The sequence below is a fragment of the Zonotrichia leucophrys genome, chromosome 4 (assembly GCF_028769735.1).
Source record: "Zonotrichia leucophrys gambelii isolate GWCS_2022_RI chromosome 4, RI_Zleu_2.0, whole genome shotgun sequence".
Taxonomy (NCBI): Eukaryota; Metazoa; Chordata; class Aves; order Passeriformes; family Passerellidae; genus Zonotrichia; species Zonotrichia leucophrys.
This window is the reverse complement of record NC_088173.1, coordinates 19345843-19362979: the sequence shown is the minus strand read 5'-3', so window position 1 is coordinate 19362979 and position 17137 is coordinate 19345843. Positions and strand designations below refer to the sequence as shown.

Genomic DNA, 17137 nt, shown 5'->3' with positions numbered 1-17137 from the left:
TGCTAAAGCCTGGCATATCTTAAGCATTAGGGTTCAAGACTAGATGGCAGCAGAGGCAAAATTAAAGAGATGAAACTATGCTACTAGAGATGGCCTTCTGTAAAATAAAACACTGTGACATATGTTCAGTTTTGTTTCCATATATATTGTCAAGGGATGCACTAACCCAGCTGCCATTGCAAACTTGCCATGTATACATGCATTCTTCAGCATTTTTAAATTATTTGTTCCTCAGTGATCCTGAAACTCCAGGAAGAAGAAGTCCTGTTTTAGCTGTTGTTGTCCATAGTTGTCAATCTCAGTTAGTGCCTTGATTCCTGAAATAGATTTAGAGAGGTCCCTAAGGTTTCTAGTTGTGCCTTTTGCATGAGGCACACTCAGAAAATAAATAGCCACCCATGAATCTAATTCAGCATAAATTATCAATAGGAAGATGAGAAAAATACCTTTATAAAACAAAAGATATTTCACTTTTAAAAAACTGAAAATACACTTTGTATTTACCATGTACTTTGTCTATGACTCGTTGAAGAGACATTCTTTTTGATTTCTTTTAGCCAACTTGGAATGCTCTAGTGATGATTTCCATCATTTCTCACCAGTTGAAATTCCTCCAGTTGAAATTAGCTCTCTTGAGCTTCCTCCTAAGAAACTTACAGATACTCACCAAACAAACAACACTGAGTTGAGACCTGGTGTGATAGACCTTCAACAACAGCTCAATTCGTCTGAGGAAAAGTCAAATGGCATTCATCCTCTTCATGGAGTAAATGGAATGATTAACAGCAAGCCAAATGGTGATAAATCCATCCCACCTCCAGCTGTCTTGCTTTCACCCACAAAGGAGCCACCACCTGTGCTTGCCAAACCAAAGCTGTGAGTATTTTTGAGTGTTTTTGTTTCTTATAAACTTGATATTTGTTGACAGCAAATTTTTGCCTGAAGTGATTTAGCATTAGACAAACAGACAGTCACAGTGCCTGTCCCTTGAACAGTCTTCTGCTGCTATGATTTATGTACCAAAGATCTGAACAGAGGAGACACTTGTTTCCTTTACATAGTGCTACATCAAAGGGAAGTACATTCTACATCCCAATGCCTTTAGAGAGATTTAAGATAAAGTCACAAACAGAGAAATTCTGTAGTGGCTGTTGCTCCATGCCTTTTTTTCCTAATTCACCATATCTAAAGATCATAGTGGTCTGAGATTTGTGGACGCTATTTCTGTTTCAGCACTGGTTAGGTCTTTTTTTTTTCTGCATGGGCTTGAGTTTGTGTAGTCAGGTGATATTCAGGTGTGTAATGTTTTTATTTCTTATGTTTATCGATAACACATATCTCGTTCTGCCTTCAGCCAGATTGCGATAGCTCTCTTATAGCTAAAAATCTGAGAAGGCAAAGCTCTAGGAAAGGACAGAGAAATGAGTGGTAAAAAAGTTACAGCAACATTTTTACCTTTTGTTAATGATGATACCTTATGCATAAGCAATATTATGCTCCCTGTTAACTTGTAGCTTGATTTTAACATTGCACAGACTCCTCTTTTTCATCTCCCTCAAGAGTATTTGGAATGTGATGAACTAAAATGCAACTTTATTTCATTTGCATCAATAGTTGGAAGGAATTGTAAGTTATAAAAAAGTGTTTAAGAAGAAGCATGAAACATGGTCTTCAAGCTCAAGTTAGGTCATTTGCTTTATTCTGTGTTTTCACAGGAAACTTATAAAATATAAAAATGCTGTTAATTTAGCACTCCTGTTGAATTTAAATAGGCAAAACCACATTTGAGACAGTGAGCTAACAGTATTCCCTTTCTACTCACCACTTTTTCTTTCACTTGCTCTTTGTCGTTCTAAGCAGTCTCTGGCAACTGTAAAGGGAAGGAGGAGTGGAAGAACTAGAAGGACACAGTAGTGAAATGACAGTGTATATGGTGGTGGTTGTGCATATGAGAGAGAGGTGGTCCTATACCCAGCATACATATCTGTTGCAAGACCCACTTGTAAAGAAAGGAGATAGTGGCTCCAGCAGAGCAGTAAAAAGAAATTTCACCCCAGAGCTTTCTTTCCCAGAAGCAGGGTTGCCTGAGATAAGGGAAATAATGTGGTGTAAACATTGTATAATGTTCCACTGCTATGTGTGCATAATTTGGCTTGTTTTTAAACATAGAGTCAACAATGAAATACAGTAACGTGAGAGGGATGCTATTGCAAAAGTCCCTACAGTTGCTGATGTTCAAATTGATGACCTTGGAATCCCCAGTGTAATTACACTTGATTCCTCTATTTTGCAATTAACAATACTTGATGCACAAGAGCCCGATCTTAATTGCAGTCAAGAGCAGTGGAAGTCTCTGCTGCTGTCAGAAATTGAAATCTTGCCTTCTCCTCAGCCAAGTATTTTGCTCTCAAGCACAGTGATAGCATAAGGAAGGGAAAGAGTGCCAACAGGAGGAGAAAAAGAAATGCCTGACTGCAGACACTTGAAATCAGCTTTCAGCTTTCAACATTTGGAAAACTGCTTCCTTAGTAACAGTGAACAAAATAATGACATTAAAATTAGCTGAGTAGTAAAGTAGCTCTCTCAACCGTGAGAATGATCTCTCTTGAAAAGAGCTCATCTATGGAATTGTATCTGTCCATAGAGATGATAGAATCAGCACATACTAGCAGTGTGCTAGAGCAAGCACACTTATTATAACCTTTTTTAAAAGTTATATAAACTTCTAAATTGCTAACTATGGAGAGAGCTTTGAGCTTCTGAAAATCATTAATAGGATTATTTTTCAGGAAGACTGGTTTTAAATTTCCAAAATAATCTTTTTTTTTCAAGTTTATTATAAATTACTTAACAGGTTTATCTGTGAACTCTCTGAAAACAGTTTCTTCAGCCAACACTAAAAGTAATTGCAAAGAGTTTGGGAATGATAGGCTGGTTTTGGCTTTTTGTTTTTTTATTATTATTTTTAATTTAACAAGAGGGAGAGACTGAGTACCTTCTTGAAGTATGAAATACATTTGCATCTTGGCAACGTAGCTGTAACCAATACCTATAAATAATGATTTATCACAATTCAATCTAATGCAAGAGTGGACATGCTGCAGAGAGTTACTGTAGCTGTTTTCAGGCTTGAAAAGTGTTCTCAAAGTCCTAAAAAACATTCAGATTGTGGTTACAGAGAGTTTAGTAATCCTTGAGGCATCATTATTTGTTGCTTCAGTCTGGTGCTAAGAGTATTTAAAAGAGTTTAATATGACAATATAAAAAATTCTGGGAAAAATACATATAGAATTAACTGGGGAAGTAATCGACACCAGATATTTTGCTAAGGTGAAATCTAGAAGACAGTAATGTATAGATGGTTAAAAGGCACAATATTTCATGCTGTCTTGTTTGCAACATGAGCTTCTGTAGAGTGAAAGGACTATTGAACTGAGACAAAACCCCTTGATTTCTGTCATTCTGATCTCTGCTGCAGTGACATATTTGAGGAGGTTGAGCTATTACTGTGCCTTGGACTTTTCAGTCCATAATGGTGTAATGCACAGATGAGGTTTCACAAGATACCCAGCAATGTATGTTAAGATATTTTGCATCTCTCAAAATCAGGCAAACGGTGTTAATAGTAATTTCAATGTGAAGTCTGCATATGAAAGTTCTACCTTAAACCCCTTACAATCCTCATTGTGAATGTCTGCAAAAAAGACACAAAGCTGTCCTGTAGGACTTTACCATATAACATGTCTGTTGTTTCAAATTAAGAACTTGGATTCAAGTGACTTGGCATTACTGTTATTTTTTCCATGTGTCTGTTAAAACAGTAAGAGAAAAAAAGATGGCGTTCATATGGTTACTGGATGTACCTGTGTGATGTTTGTTGGCTTTGTAACAAACCATCATTTTAAAGTTCATTGACTCAGGGTAACTAAAATGTGGTGCCAGAGCTTCCTGACTGTCTAGAACTCTAACACCTGACCAGAGAGCTTCTCTGCAATTGTCTCATGTTCAGCCTCTTTGTGTTGGAGTGTTTTCCAAGTCTGTCATACACAATGACCACAAAGAGTATGAGCTTAAAGGGAGTTTATTATTTCCATAATAATTGTATTTGATATCTACAAGCAATAAGAAACTTTTTAGAATACATTGAGAAGAGCTGGATAGAAAAACAATATGTGAGAATAGGCAGCAGTTCAATGATTCATGCAGCTTTACATGTATGAGCAAAGGTCTATCCATATCCATTTCTTTTGCTTCATCTGCTCTGCTCTTTCAAGGTTGATAAGGACCTTTGGATCTTTATCTTGCTGGTAAAGTCTACCCTCAATTAAACCTTGATCTACACATACTGTAGTCAAAATTACTAATGCTAACTAAACTTGCTAAAATGTAAACCAGGATAACTGCACATAAAGTTAATCCCTTGATAATAATACAAGTTCAGAGCATTTTCTGCATCTGTTTTCACAATTAATATATGGATGTTTCATTTGTAATTATTTTTTTTCCTCTCATTCTATACCAATACATTTTTAACAAAAATGGAGTTAAAACAAGAAAAAGTTTAGTGTAGCACTTCCATTTCAGTGATCATCAGGCACTTGGACTAGGGTTTATAATTTACTAATAACAAATAATATATGAAAATAGAGGAGGCTTTATGAGAGAATGTACTAAGAAATAGGATTTTCCCCATTTTCTCAGACTCATTACTTATGCAAAAGTTGCAAATCCTGAAAAGGAATATGAAGTGTTATAATTTCTCCTGGTACACCTGTGGACTGAATACAGTAGGTAACAGTAAGTTTAAAAAAAGGCATTAGTTGTCTTTTTTTGGTGATCTTGGATCACTGTGAAAATCTCTGAGACTACTGGAAGACAGAAGAGAGGAAATAGGAAGTGTTATGAAAAATAGTTTGAAAGTCACATTTCATTGCCTATTTCAGATCAAGGAATACCATGACCCAAAACCAGTGGCAGTTATTGCTGAGAAATTTCCTTTTCACTTGTCTTTGTTAACATAGTGTCAAAGGGTAATCACAAATGAACTTTAAACCTTTTAAAATCTGTGGCAATAGAAGTCTGAATATCTTTCTAACAATAGATGTGAAAAACAAGTGAGGTTAAAGGTGATACATTTATTTTTTCTGGTTTTTTCTCCTTTTGGCACTGATATTTTCTTACCCAAGGAGGTGGAGACACCTAAGTGTACATCTTGCCTACATAAAAGCTAATCAGTATTTTGACCAGAAAAGTCAAATATCCTTGAAACAGTAGTGAAATACATATACTGTTTGTGCCACCATCATGGTATGCACACAGGACCTTGGTATTTTTTAAGATTTGTAGTTTAACACTGAAAGTAATCCAGTTTATAGGACAAGTAGGGACATGAGGGAAATTAATAGAATCATAGATTGATTTCAGTTGGAAGGACCCTTAAGGATTATCTAGTTCCAGTCCCCCCTGTAAGGGACTGGAAATAAGAATAAGATTAAATAAGAATATATATAGAAGTTTTTATTTATTTATTAAATAAGAATAAAAATAAGTTAAATAAGAATATCCCACCCCAGCAGAGAGCAAACCATGCAGTTTGAACAGGAGCTGGAAGCACAGCCAGCACAGTAACCTTACCCCATCCAGTCCATCGTGGCTGTTGGTGAGAAGAATTGGGTCAGGCACTGGGAGGTTCATGTCCGAATGGATCTGAGTCAGATCATGAATATTCAGGATGGGCTCCTGCAAAATAAAGCAGAGTTGTTACCTGATCACGAACTAACAAATTCTGCCACACCAAACAGAACAAGAGAAAAGATTCAGGCCTCCTTCTTGTCCAAAGTTAGGATGAATGAAGATAAAAAGTCTGGAAATAGACTGTGGACCCCCCACACCCTGAGTGCCAGGCCATGGTGCCCCTGTGAGAGCCCAGCACTGCCAGGGACAGCCCAGTGGGGAGAAAAATAAATGTGAGTCCCCCCTGTAAGGGACATTTTCCACTACACCAGGCTGCTCAAAGCCCCTTCCAGCCTGGCCTTGAATACTTCAAGGGATGATGCATGCAACAGCTTCTCTGGGCAACCTTTTCCAGTGTCTCACCACCCTCACAGTAAAGAATCTCTTCCTAATATCTAATCTAAACCTTCTCCCTTTCAGTTTAAAACCATTACTCCAAGTCCTATCACTATCATTACTCCTATATGTCCTGTCCGCTCCAGGTTTCCATAGGCTCCCTTGAGGTACTGGAAAGGTTGCTCTAAGGTACCCCAGAACCTTCTCCAGGCTGAGCAACCCTGGCTCCCTCAGCCCACCTTCACAGGAGAGGTGCTCCAGCCCTCTGAGCATCTTGGTGGCCTTCTCTGGGCTCGTTCAAACAGGTCCATGTCTTTATAATGTTGGGGACCCCAGAGCTGGATGCAGCACTGTAGGTGGGGTCTCACAAGAGTGGGGAGAGTAGGCTTCCTCAAGCTGCTGGTCATGATTCTTTTGGATATGGTTGGTCTTCTGGGTTCCAAGTGCACAAGTTCAGCCACTTGATTGAGCCTGTGCATTTTAAGCTTTCAGTTAAACACATGCTTTAGAGTTGCAAATGTCTTTAGTGCCTCCAAGAGTGTTCTTTCTCTCTTTTCTGCCTGAGAGTTGCTTTATAGCTCTGTTGCCCCTCTCATACCTTTGTTACTGACACCACATCAAAGTACCAAGAGTGGGATTTTTTCTAAGAAACAGACAGCAAATGTTGGGGCTGGGAGGTGGATTATATATTTAAGGCAATTTGTTTTTTTCCATAACAAGGTTGAGTAGAATACTGTGCCAACAGTTTATGATGCACCTTTGAACCAGCACGAAATGTTGTACTATCCATCTGCAAACAGTTTATGGATATTTTTCTGGTAATCATAAACTAAAAGCAATCAAATTAAACATTTTGATTTTTTAGACATTTCTGTTCGGTGTTTTTGTTTGTTTCTTTCCTTCTCGCCTAAATAACTGGGTGGATTTAATACATGGAAATTATCAAGCAAAGGAAATCCAAGTGGTCAGTTCTTCTAAAATGCAGCCTTTTCTGGGAGGTTCTCAGTGTGCTTTTAGATAGGGAGCTCCTGCAGAAATATTCAAGGATTCTCTTGGTATCACGGGATAGAAATCTCAAACAAAATTATTAAATGCATGCTAATCCTTGCAGTCTAATCATCATATGTACTTAATTTTTACATGGCTTTGAATATGGCATGCAGCCACATTTCCCTTGGTATTCTTTCCTCCCTGACCATGTAAATATCCTACACATAATTTTGAAATTGTAAATGTATCATCTTATGCTGGTTATGAGAAGGAAGGTAGATGAGAAGGGATATAGTTTTTGTTTTGAACCAACTTTGTTTACTCTGTCTTGATACAGATAAACTGATTTGCCAGGACTGCTCACTCCAACTGTAGAAGGTAGAAGATGAAGCTGAAAAACTGAAACAGATGGTGTTCATAATTTTGGATTTGGTTTTCAGGAAAACCTAAATTTTAAAGTCTCAGTAATAGTATATCTCCCATCTTTGCCTTCTGAGTGAGTTCCTAGAGAGAGGTCCCATCTGATTCAGGCAAAGCACTTTTACCTAATACAACAGAAGATTGCACTAACACTTAATTTGGCACCCAGGTCTGTTGAGAAATTTAAAAAAACCTTCTGCATACAGCACTTAGTATTCTAATTCAAAATGAGAGACTGGAAGTCCTTACTCAATTGAGTAAGGATTTACTGAGTTATGACATGGAAATTAATTAATACTGAAAAATACAATATTTATTTTAGAAAATCTGCTTGTCCCTTTTGTACAGGTTTTGACAGTACTTTTTATCATGTTCAATTAGTCAAAAAATTGAAATAAAAGATCAATCAATATCAGTTTGTGAGACAGAGGAACTGGTCAAAGCTTGTTCTGTCAATCCTCACTTTCTTTGGAAAGTGTGTTTAGTAGAGTCTGGATAGATAAATATAAAGTTGCTTTTGATAACATGAACTTCCAAGTATTCTGGACACTACAGTTCTCTATGATAGACAAGCATAATTATGCGACTGGTAGTTGGGTTAAATAGTTATTATGTTTGAATGGGATTTCAAGGCTATGTGACTTCGGCTTGAAATTTCCAACACTATGAGGACTGATTAGTAATTGTTTTAACATTCTTTCTTTGAAGAAATTAAAAAAAAAAAAAAGTAATTTGAGGATGTTTTTTAGCAAGGATAACTTCTGAATAGCTAATTTACTGCATGCTTTTTTAATATATAGCCAAAAAAAGTAGCTAAACTATCTAAACACAAACTTGTTAAGGTGCTGGCTACCCTCAAACTCCCAGTGCCTACTCTTTAATAAACTTTTTTGTGGAATTTATTTTATCATAGAAACCATCTGCAATTAGTCCTACCCGTCTACCTGCAATTGGTCATGCCCATGCTTTAAAAAGCTCTGCAGAAGTGTGAACCCATCCTTGAGTAAGGAGACGTGCTGGACAGAGTGCTAGCTCATGAAGTTTAATCATAAACTCACGTAGTTATATAGTTACTCAATTTTATTACTTTTCTGTTCCCTCCTAACATATGACAGATTTATTTTTTTATTAAAGTTATGCAATTGTCAGATGGTTACCATGCTTCTTCTATCTGTGATTGTACTACTAAATTTTTCTTGTATGTCATTTCAAGTTCTCATCCTTGTTCTCAGGTATATCTACCAATATCTCTTTCATGTACTTATATTAACTGTGTTTAAATTTTCTGTGTTAAGAAATGTTTTCTGGTGACAAAAATAAGAGGTTGGAACTCAGTGGCATTTGCTTTTTTCTGGTTCAGTGCATGCTATGAAACTTAGCTACAGAATTTACATATGCTATTTTTTCTCTGTCATAAAGAGAATCAATAGAGGTAACTAAATATACTGAAGAAGACCTAAGAAATGAGCAAGTGCTTCAGGTCCTGCTCTGTCAGCCTTGTTCTTGTCCTAAGAATATTACTGCTCTCTTAGAGGTTTTATGGAGGTAGGAATGGAAAAGGCTTGTCCAGTGGAGGGAGCGTGTTGCTGGAATAGATATCTGTCAAGGAAATAAATTGATGCTTTCTAGAACACTATGTAAGAGACAATGGGTGGACCACTTTCAGAGGCCCTGTCTATATCCTATAAGAAACACCAAATTGGAAGCACAAGTCTAGAATTTGGCTGCAAAGAAGTTCAGTATTGAGTTTGAAATTAGTCGTAGGGAAGCCAGAATTACCCCAAAGCTAAAGGCCAGGATAGCTGTATTTACACACAATAGTTTCACCACTGGTGTAGGAAATGCCTCCGGGGGATGATGAAGGGTTAGCCTTGGTACCAAGCAGGACAGTTATTTACTGGAAATATAATCAGTTTCTTATCAGTTGAGTGACTTGATAGTATATAGTATATGTGTATTGTCTAAAAAACCTCCAAAAAACTCATGAAGCCCTAACTTGGTTGATATCTGGAATGTTCTAGAATTCCTGCCTCTTACCTTGTGTCAGGCCTTTAGGTATCCCTGCCAAAATCTGCAGTGTATTTATTAAGAAAAATACTTAGCATATATGAAGCTAATGGAATTGTACATTTGGTAAACTCTGAGAATTTTGCTTCCAGGATGAGATCTTGGCAGTCCTCTCAAAGGCACTGCGTTTTTGTTTCTTTTGACTAATTGTTACAAATATTTTCTATTTTCTCACTGTTATTCATTTCATTAAAGTCAATTTAGTACAAGAGGTAGGAGTTTACTCAGATCCTGTTGCAATTGTTCATGTATTTCTGCAGTGAAAAATGGAAATGTGAGACATATGGATATGGAAGTAATAGCAATTCAGAGGGAAAATTTCTCTTTTCTTGGATTAGAAAAGTGCAATTAAAGGAAAGACTTTCCTAAAATTTCTCTTTTCAAAATTTTTCTTAAAATAATTGTAATAGAAAAAAATAATTTAAAGTAACTAGAGCTCCAAGTAGCTTTTCTTTCATTCCCTTTCCATCACTTGCTGTTGCTCATGCTTTCTCAGTCACACATGCTCTCACTTCTCTCACTTTCTTTCATTCTGATGGAAACTCTTAACAATTAAGTCTTCACAATTCAGACAGATGAACCACTGTTAGCATAAGCTTCACCAATTCAGCATAAGGACTGTTTTGCATTTATTGCACTATCATGTCTTCACAAGACCTCAAAGGGTTCTTAGCAGAATCAGAGGAAAAACTCAAATTTTCCATTTCAAATACAATAATGTCAGAGTTACTGTAGAAATTCCTTTTCTGTGAGTTTTGTTGAGCTGCTGCATTCATTTTCCTGCTTGAAGAAAAGAAATACTTGCGTGATCCTGACAGATTTGTAAAATGCAGATCAAATTGCTTAAGTTCTCAGTGGGTGAGAAAGACATGGTAGAAGCCTAAACTTTTAATGTGAAAATTCTGATTAAAGAAGTTTCATTAAAGACACTATGGAAAATTATTTTTGATAACTGGTAATATTAATATAATATTATATGTTTTTACTGGTTTGCTTTAATAGAACTGACATAACAAGGCCCTGTATTTAGTTTTATAGAAATTACTGCATTAACAGTACCCTTAGAGTTTGAACCCTTAAGTCATTTTCTTACCTATTTGAGTGAAAAATCCTTTCTGTTTCTTTATTAATCTCACCTATGGTGTTCCTTCATAACCATGTTCTGATTGGTTGTTCTGATGTTCTCGGTTTGTGCAAGTGCTTATAATTTCTCTACGTCTTAATATTACATTTTTAATACAGGCCTGTGAAACAGTTAGTGTGTTGACCATCTAAAAAACCTATTGCTGTGGAATTGCTTGTAATCTGTTACAGCTTCCTAATATGAAAACCATCATATAGCACCTATAAAGTCTACTGCCTACTTAGAACTGGCATATAGGGATTAAATTTTTGGTAAAAGCAGAGCTTCCTCTCCACTGCATGCAGAAATGGATGTGATATCAATGTACGTACACAAAAGTATACTTGCAGTTCCTATTTCATCAATTACTAGGTGAGATATTTTTTTATTGACAAACAAGCTCTTTACCCAAGGACCTTACCAAGGACCTGGTTCTAGTTTTAAATATATCTAAATAAAGTAGAAAAACATTAGAAATCTATCTGAACCTGCAGGTGGTATATGGGATATTATTAAAAATTTCTTGCTGATTGCAGAAGGATACCTTCTCATTATATAATTTTCTGCTTATTCTGTTGGTGTTAGAGACTGACATAGAACCTGGAAGTAAATGCTCTTCTATACTGTTGTGTGTGTGTGCAGTATATGTGCCAAACTTCAACAGGCACTGATCTCATGGCAATTTATCTAAGTTTATCTCTTGAACTTTCATAAAGTACCTTGCCAGTAAATGCATTGTGCAAGCCCTTTGGCATTTTTTCACCATTCCTATCTGAACCTGTTTCCTTTTTAATTTCCCCCTGTAACTGATTTCTTAAACTAAGGATTTCTTTGGTTTTTTATTTGTGCTGGCAAGTACAGCACAATGTTACTATTTTTTTCAATTTGGAAGAGAATGAGGGAAGTAAGCTTAACTAAGCTTAAAGCCCATAGAGTCCAAATGAGAACCTTGACTTGAATGTCACCTCTGGCTAGTTCAGATTCTGTGATGGGAATTGCGTAAGAAAATGCTGTATCTCTGAGGAATCTCTCCAGGTTTCAAGAATAGCAGTAGGTATGCAAGTGGTGATCTGGTCAAAGAATGCAACTTTGTGGTTTAGTAGCAGAATACCTGATAGGTATTCTCCCTTCAGTTGAATAAACTGAAGCATCAATGGCACATTCCAAAAGGTAAAGCATAATGGAATGGATTGCTGCTGCTGTAGTTTAGGGAAAGTTTAATGTTTGTTAGATACCATCCTTCTTTTGAGAAGATGACTTGTTAATACTCACAGAGAGAAAGCTCAAGCAGTCATAAGTGGCAAAGGCTTTATTGCAACAGTTTGCTTCTGATTTCACCTAAAGGATGTAGGAATCTTTGTTTTCCAAGTTTCAAAATTCACTAGTAACTTTTTCTGTTGTGTCACATTTGAAAAAAATGCTTTTTATTTTATAATTAAATATTCAAAACATATAAAATGGGAGACATTACTGTAAAAGTCTGATTTTATTTTTTGACAACCAATTGCTCCAACATGCATGTTAATTCCATCTTTAAAATTCATGAATTTTCATAATTTCTTACAGGATAAAATTGCCATTGGAGATTATACAGAAATGAGAGGTCCTCTGAAGTGCTTCATGTTGTCTTTTTTAAATTAGTATCTGTAGTATTTTAAATACTTAGGGAAATAGTTATATTGACTTAGATGTTACTCAGTAGCTAAAATTGCTTAGCATTTTTAGTTTTGGATATACTTCAACTTCTGTTACTTTTATAATGCTCACTGGGAATTAACTCTTCCTCCCTGAAGCAATGTAAGATAAGGAATGTTTTCTGTCAGAAGCAGAAATTCACAGCTATCGGGAATTTCTTGGTTCCCTTGCTAATCATGTTTACTTAACTCTCAACACAGTCTAAAATGGACTTTAGTCATATTTCCAGACTTTGTTATCTAGTAAATTCTTGTCTGAGTGAAGTTGCCAAGTCAGCCCCTGAAGACAGAGCTGTGTGACTTCAGCTTCCACTAAAACACATAACATAATGCTGGTTATGAGCAAACACTCTGGAAATGTGCATAAAAAAATACTCAATGTGCAGAAGCATCCTTTCAGCACCCACGGCCATTGGGATTATGTAATGAGCCTTCTCCTTTCTTTATTAAAGTCACAGAAGAATTTGATGATATGTCACAGCAGAGGACTATAGTCCTGCATACAGAACACCTGAGTCAAAACAAAATATCTGGGGGGTGGGGGCAAAAAAAGCCTTTATAAATGTCCAGAATTACAAATGTCCAGCCTGGCTATTGCTGTAGTACAGGTAAATATTATGTTCTTTTTTTTTTCCCCCTTCTATGTGTTCGTGTAAATGAAAGACAAAGAATTGCTAATTTAATTTAAAACAGCATGGTACAAATGAGAAGGTCCCTGAGAAAGAACTCTGCAATTTTGATGCTGATACTTTTGCTCTGTCCAGTTTATCTTTTCTATGTGAATATTTGTCTCTTGGAGTAGAAAGACAAGAGGCACAAGAGCATTTGAGTTTTTCTATGACCAACTCATAGAGCTTCATAATTGACTAAAGTTGCAGTAATGTGTTTTATTGCAGAAGGCTACAGATACAAATTTTTGAATTTTATGTTCTCCAAAAACATTTTATAATTTCTTTCCATCATGAAGTGGTAGTTGCTGCATATAGAGATTGTTTGCACGTGGATATCTTTGTCTCACACTTCTTAAGATCCATGCTCAGAGATTGTCAGGGTTAGCCCCTCTCATTATTCCTTGGTCGATAATTGGATTATGTGACAGGGATCCCAAATGCCTCGCTTCCATATTATCCAGAATTGCAGCCTTGCCTGCATCATCCCAAAGACAGATTAACCAATTAATTACATATTCATTAGGTCATGGAGTGTAATCCTTTTTTAGGCCACTAAGGTCCTTCAGGGAAAAGGACTCAATATGACTTCTGATTTTGAGTCAGTTGCTGGAGCTGGCTTTGAGGGTCCTTCCCCTGGATCATCACTGTCCACTGGCTGTTTGGTTTTGGTTGTGTGTTTCCCGTCTCACAAGGCAGGAGCAGCAGCCACTGATTGAGGGTCACAGCCTGGTTTAGCTGTGGGCTTAGGCTCACTGTCTGATTTAGCTGCAGCCTGAGTAACTGGGATGTTGACTGCAGCCTGAGTGACTGGGGTAGCTGCTGATTTATCTCCCTTTGTATAAAAATTATCTATCTGCTGCCATACAGTATTTAGCAGTGTGCAATAAGCATATGGCAGCTTATTGCAATGAGCTTTTTTTTAATTAGAATCATCACAGCACTTTTCTGTCAGATATTTTCCCATTTCAGCTGGGTTCTGTATTTGCTCATGTGGAAGTCCCAGGTTATAGATCAGAAAATTCTTTCAGGGTTTGGCCCATATCCTCCCATTTTCCACACCAATCAGGATTTTTTTATGCTTGGGTCCACACCTGGGTCAGGCATCTCATTAGTTCTTCTGGACATATTAGCCCTCATTTTAGACAAGTTTCAAACTATATAGAAGAAGCTTATTAGATAAAATACCAGGAAAATGATCTCTTTAACATTCAGGGGAAATTGAACATCCCCAAAAAGTGACATAACAGATTCAAATCAGAAGGGAAGAAAAGGAAAGGCTGAAAAGCTTAATTCCCTGCTCCTCTTCTAATAAATTGGGTGCAATTACAAATAAACTCCCAAAATATGCTATTGGAACTGGGACGCAGGGTAGGATGAAGAAACCATAAGCCATACATATCTTGAACAAACTTCAGTACCTTTTTTATAAACCATTATTACTATGCTCAGCACAATAGCAACCCAAACCTGTGCCCCTCTATTGTAAAAGCTATGTGTTAGGGTCAACACTGGAGCTATCTCCAGATAAGAAAATAGGCCTAGGCACCAGAAAGGTATTAAAACTTCAAAAAAGCCTAGGGACCAGAAACACATGAAGGCTTTCACCCAGAGAGACATTATGAATTTAAGCAACATGGCTACTGACTCCTTTATCCCACTACAGAGTAAATGAAACTAAAATGCAATCAGTACAGGTTTTTTTCCAATTTCTCAAGCTACACGCTGGGTGCCAAAAAGCGTTTGTCTTGATTTAGGGCAAATTTGGGAGGAAAATTCTGAATGGGTTTTTTTTTGAAAGCAAATTCAAGCAGCCCTTTTTTCTCATTGGTTTGAGAAAGATCTCTTTGGAGAAAAGTGGAAAAAACTGTTAATTTAACAAGCAAAGTACTCACAAACATGAAAAAAATGAGTAATATTATACAATGTAACCTTTCATTGTTTTGAGGAGATGGCAAATTCAGAGAGAGTCTTTTTTATGGGGTCTAGCTTGGCTCTCTCTCAGTCTCTCTGGGGCTTAGGTCTGATGTTCCAGCTGCAGTGCAGCTTGGGCCCCCCGCCCCGCCCAGATCCTAGCCTTGGTCTTCCCAGATCGAACAATAATTGAACAGTTCCAAAAAACTTCTGGCCTCAGCTAACTGAAAAACACTGGCTAAAAGCAAAGGAACGCTCTCTCAGTGTCCGTGCTGCAGGCAGCACACTTGGTGAGAGAGAACGTGGGGGAGCAAGTGCCCTTCCTGCCAACAAACTGCGCGCTTCTTCTCCCCTCCACTCTTGGAACCAGTCTGAAAGGGGCAGAACTTAATAAACAGAACAGTCAATTGGGGATGCAAGCATCATAAAGTCACCCTAGGGCAAGTAGTGAATGCTATTCTCACAATATTCAAAGAATGAGGAAAATTGGAGAGAAACAACTCTCTTCCTGCTAAGTGTTGAAATAACTAAAGCAGGTTATTGAGATGCTGCTGAATTACCATCAGTTACTTGAAGTTATTCCATGGTATTGTCATGGCTAAGGTGATTATTTAAATTCTAATGATTCTGTGTAAAAACTATAGAACAATGACTAGTCCAGATTTTTCTTTCACTCTGAGTATTGCTTGTCCATCTCCCATGACATTTATAAACAAGCAATTTTTTGTTCAAATTTCCCTGTTGTTTGCTATCACATTGATGTAGGCAGTATCTGGCAGCAGATTCCATTTTTTATCAGCATCCTCCTATAGTGTGGCTATTAATACCTCATTTAAGACACTGCTTCTGTCTCTGGAGAGAAGAGTGTTATGACTCTGGTAGGACCATTATAGGACAATTTTTTTATCTTTGATGCACATGAATTTCTAACAAGTTATCAGTATACAAATAGCAAGATGATTTCATTAGAAAAAAATAATTTGTGACTTTCAGGAAAGCATTTCAGTTTAACCTGAGTCAGGGATAGAAGTTACCCAAAACAGGGTAATCCTCTGTGCTGATTGGTAAAGAGATATTTTAAATATCCTCCCAATTCTTTGTAAGTATTAAAAAGTAGACATTGAAGACATCTCTAAATAGCCTTTCTGTGTGTTGTTCTAGTGCCAGAAAGAGAAAAAATACTATAGTTACTAGACACAAAATTGTAAAAGACAGAATTTAGTCATCTTTGTTTAAGGTATCTAATTGCTTTACATAAATTTGTCAAACTGAAACTCAAAATGCTGGAAACTTTAGATTTAAGACATGCTTTTGAATATGAGTATGGGAACTTAGAGAAAATACAGACTCATACAAGTTTTACTTGGTAATTAACTGAACTATCTGTAAGAAATGCTATGGGACAAAAAGTATAGTTCATCAAAGGTAGCCAAAGGACAAAGAAAAGAGGTTTGCTTTGGTTTGGTTTGGTTTGGTTTGGTTTTTAAAGTAAGCTAAATATACAAGTGGATGAGCTTCCGAGGCTTTGATGTAGCTGGCTTTTTATAAGAGGTTTGTTCTGCCAGTTCTGACCAGGATAGAGCATGCATGTCAAATCCTTTTCTAAACAAGCCTCTCTGATTTCTTCCAGAGAACCAGCCTTACTAAAGCAAGGCAAGGTTAACCCTTATTTAAGAAAAGTATAATGTTATGTAAGTCGAAAGAAAGAAGGAGATTGTAGCTCACTGAAATGGTGCTTCTAACAATAGACATTGATTTAAGCCAATAAATAAATGATTTTTCCAAAATGAGATAAGGACAATGAAGAATAAATAGCAAACTTTCAAGTTACTATAACAAATGTTAATTTCACAAATAATCTGTTAGTTTTTCTAGAGGATGAAATATTGAAAATACTCATTCAGCAATTAATAAGATTTTACAGCTGAAGAAAAAAAATTCTGGGAAAATGGGAGGTACATAAATGTGTTCCTTTATATTCTTTTACTACAATCATACAATTAGTACTGGTATCAGTAATGGCTAGAAGTTAATTCTTGGAAAATATTTACCTCTCTGTAATAAATCTTGGTAAAGTATGTATTTTATGACAAAAATGAGGGCAAAAAGATCAGTTTTGAAAGATTAAATCTAATTCTTCTGAAAAGGCATGCACATGGTACGAACCCCTGCTGAAATCACATCTAAATCCC

The 17137-nt window shown here is 36.6% G+C and overlaps 1 protein-coding gene across 3 annotated transcripts in view; it reads left to right on the top strand.

The window, feature by feature from the left end:
* The window catches only part of PALLD (palladin, cytoskeletal associated protein), a 185085-nt gene that overhangs the window by 77473 nt on the left and 90475 nt on the right, over window positions 1-17137 (top strand). For all 3 annotated transcript variants that reach the window (XM_064710701.1, XM_064710700.1, XM_064710699.1), the window contains exon 10: window positions 558-876. In XM_064710701.1, coding sequence (XP_064566771.1) covers window positions 558-876 — 319 coding nt within the window. The remainder of the gene's footprint in view (window positions 1-557; window positions 877-17137) is intronic.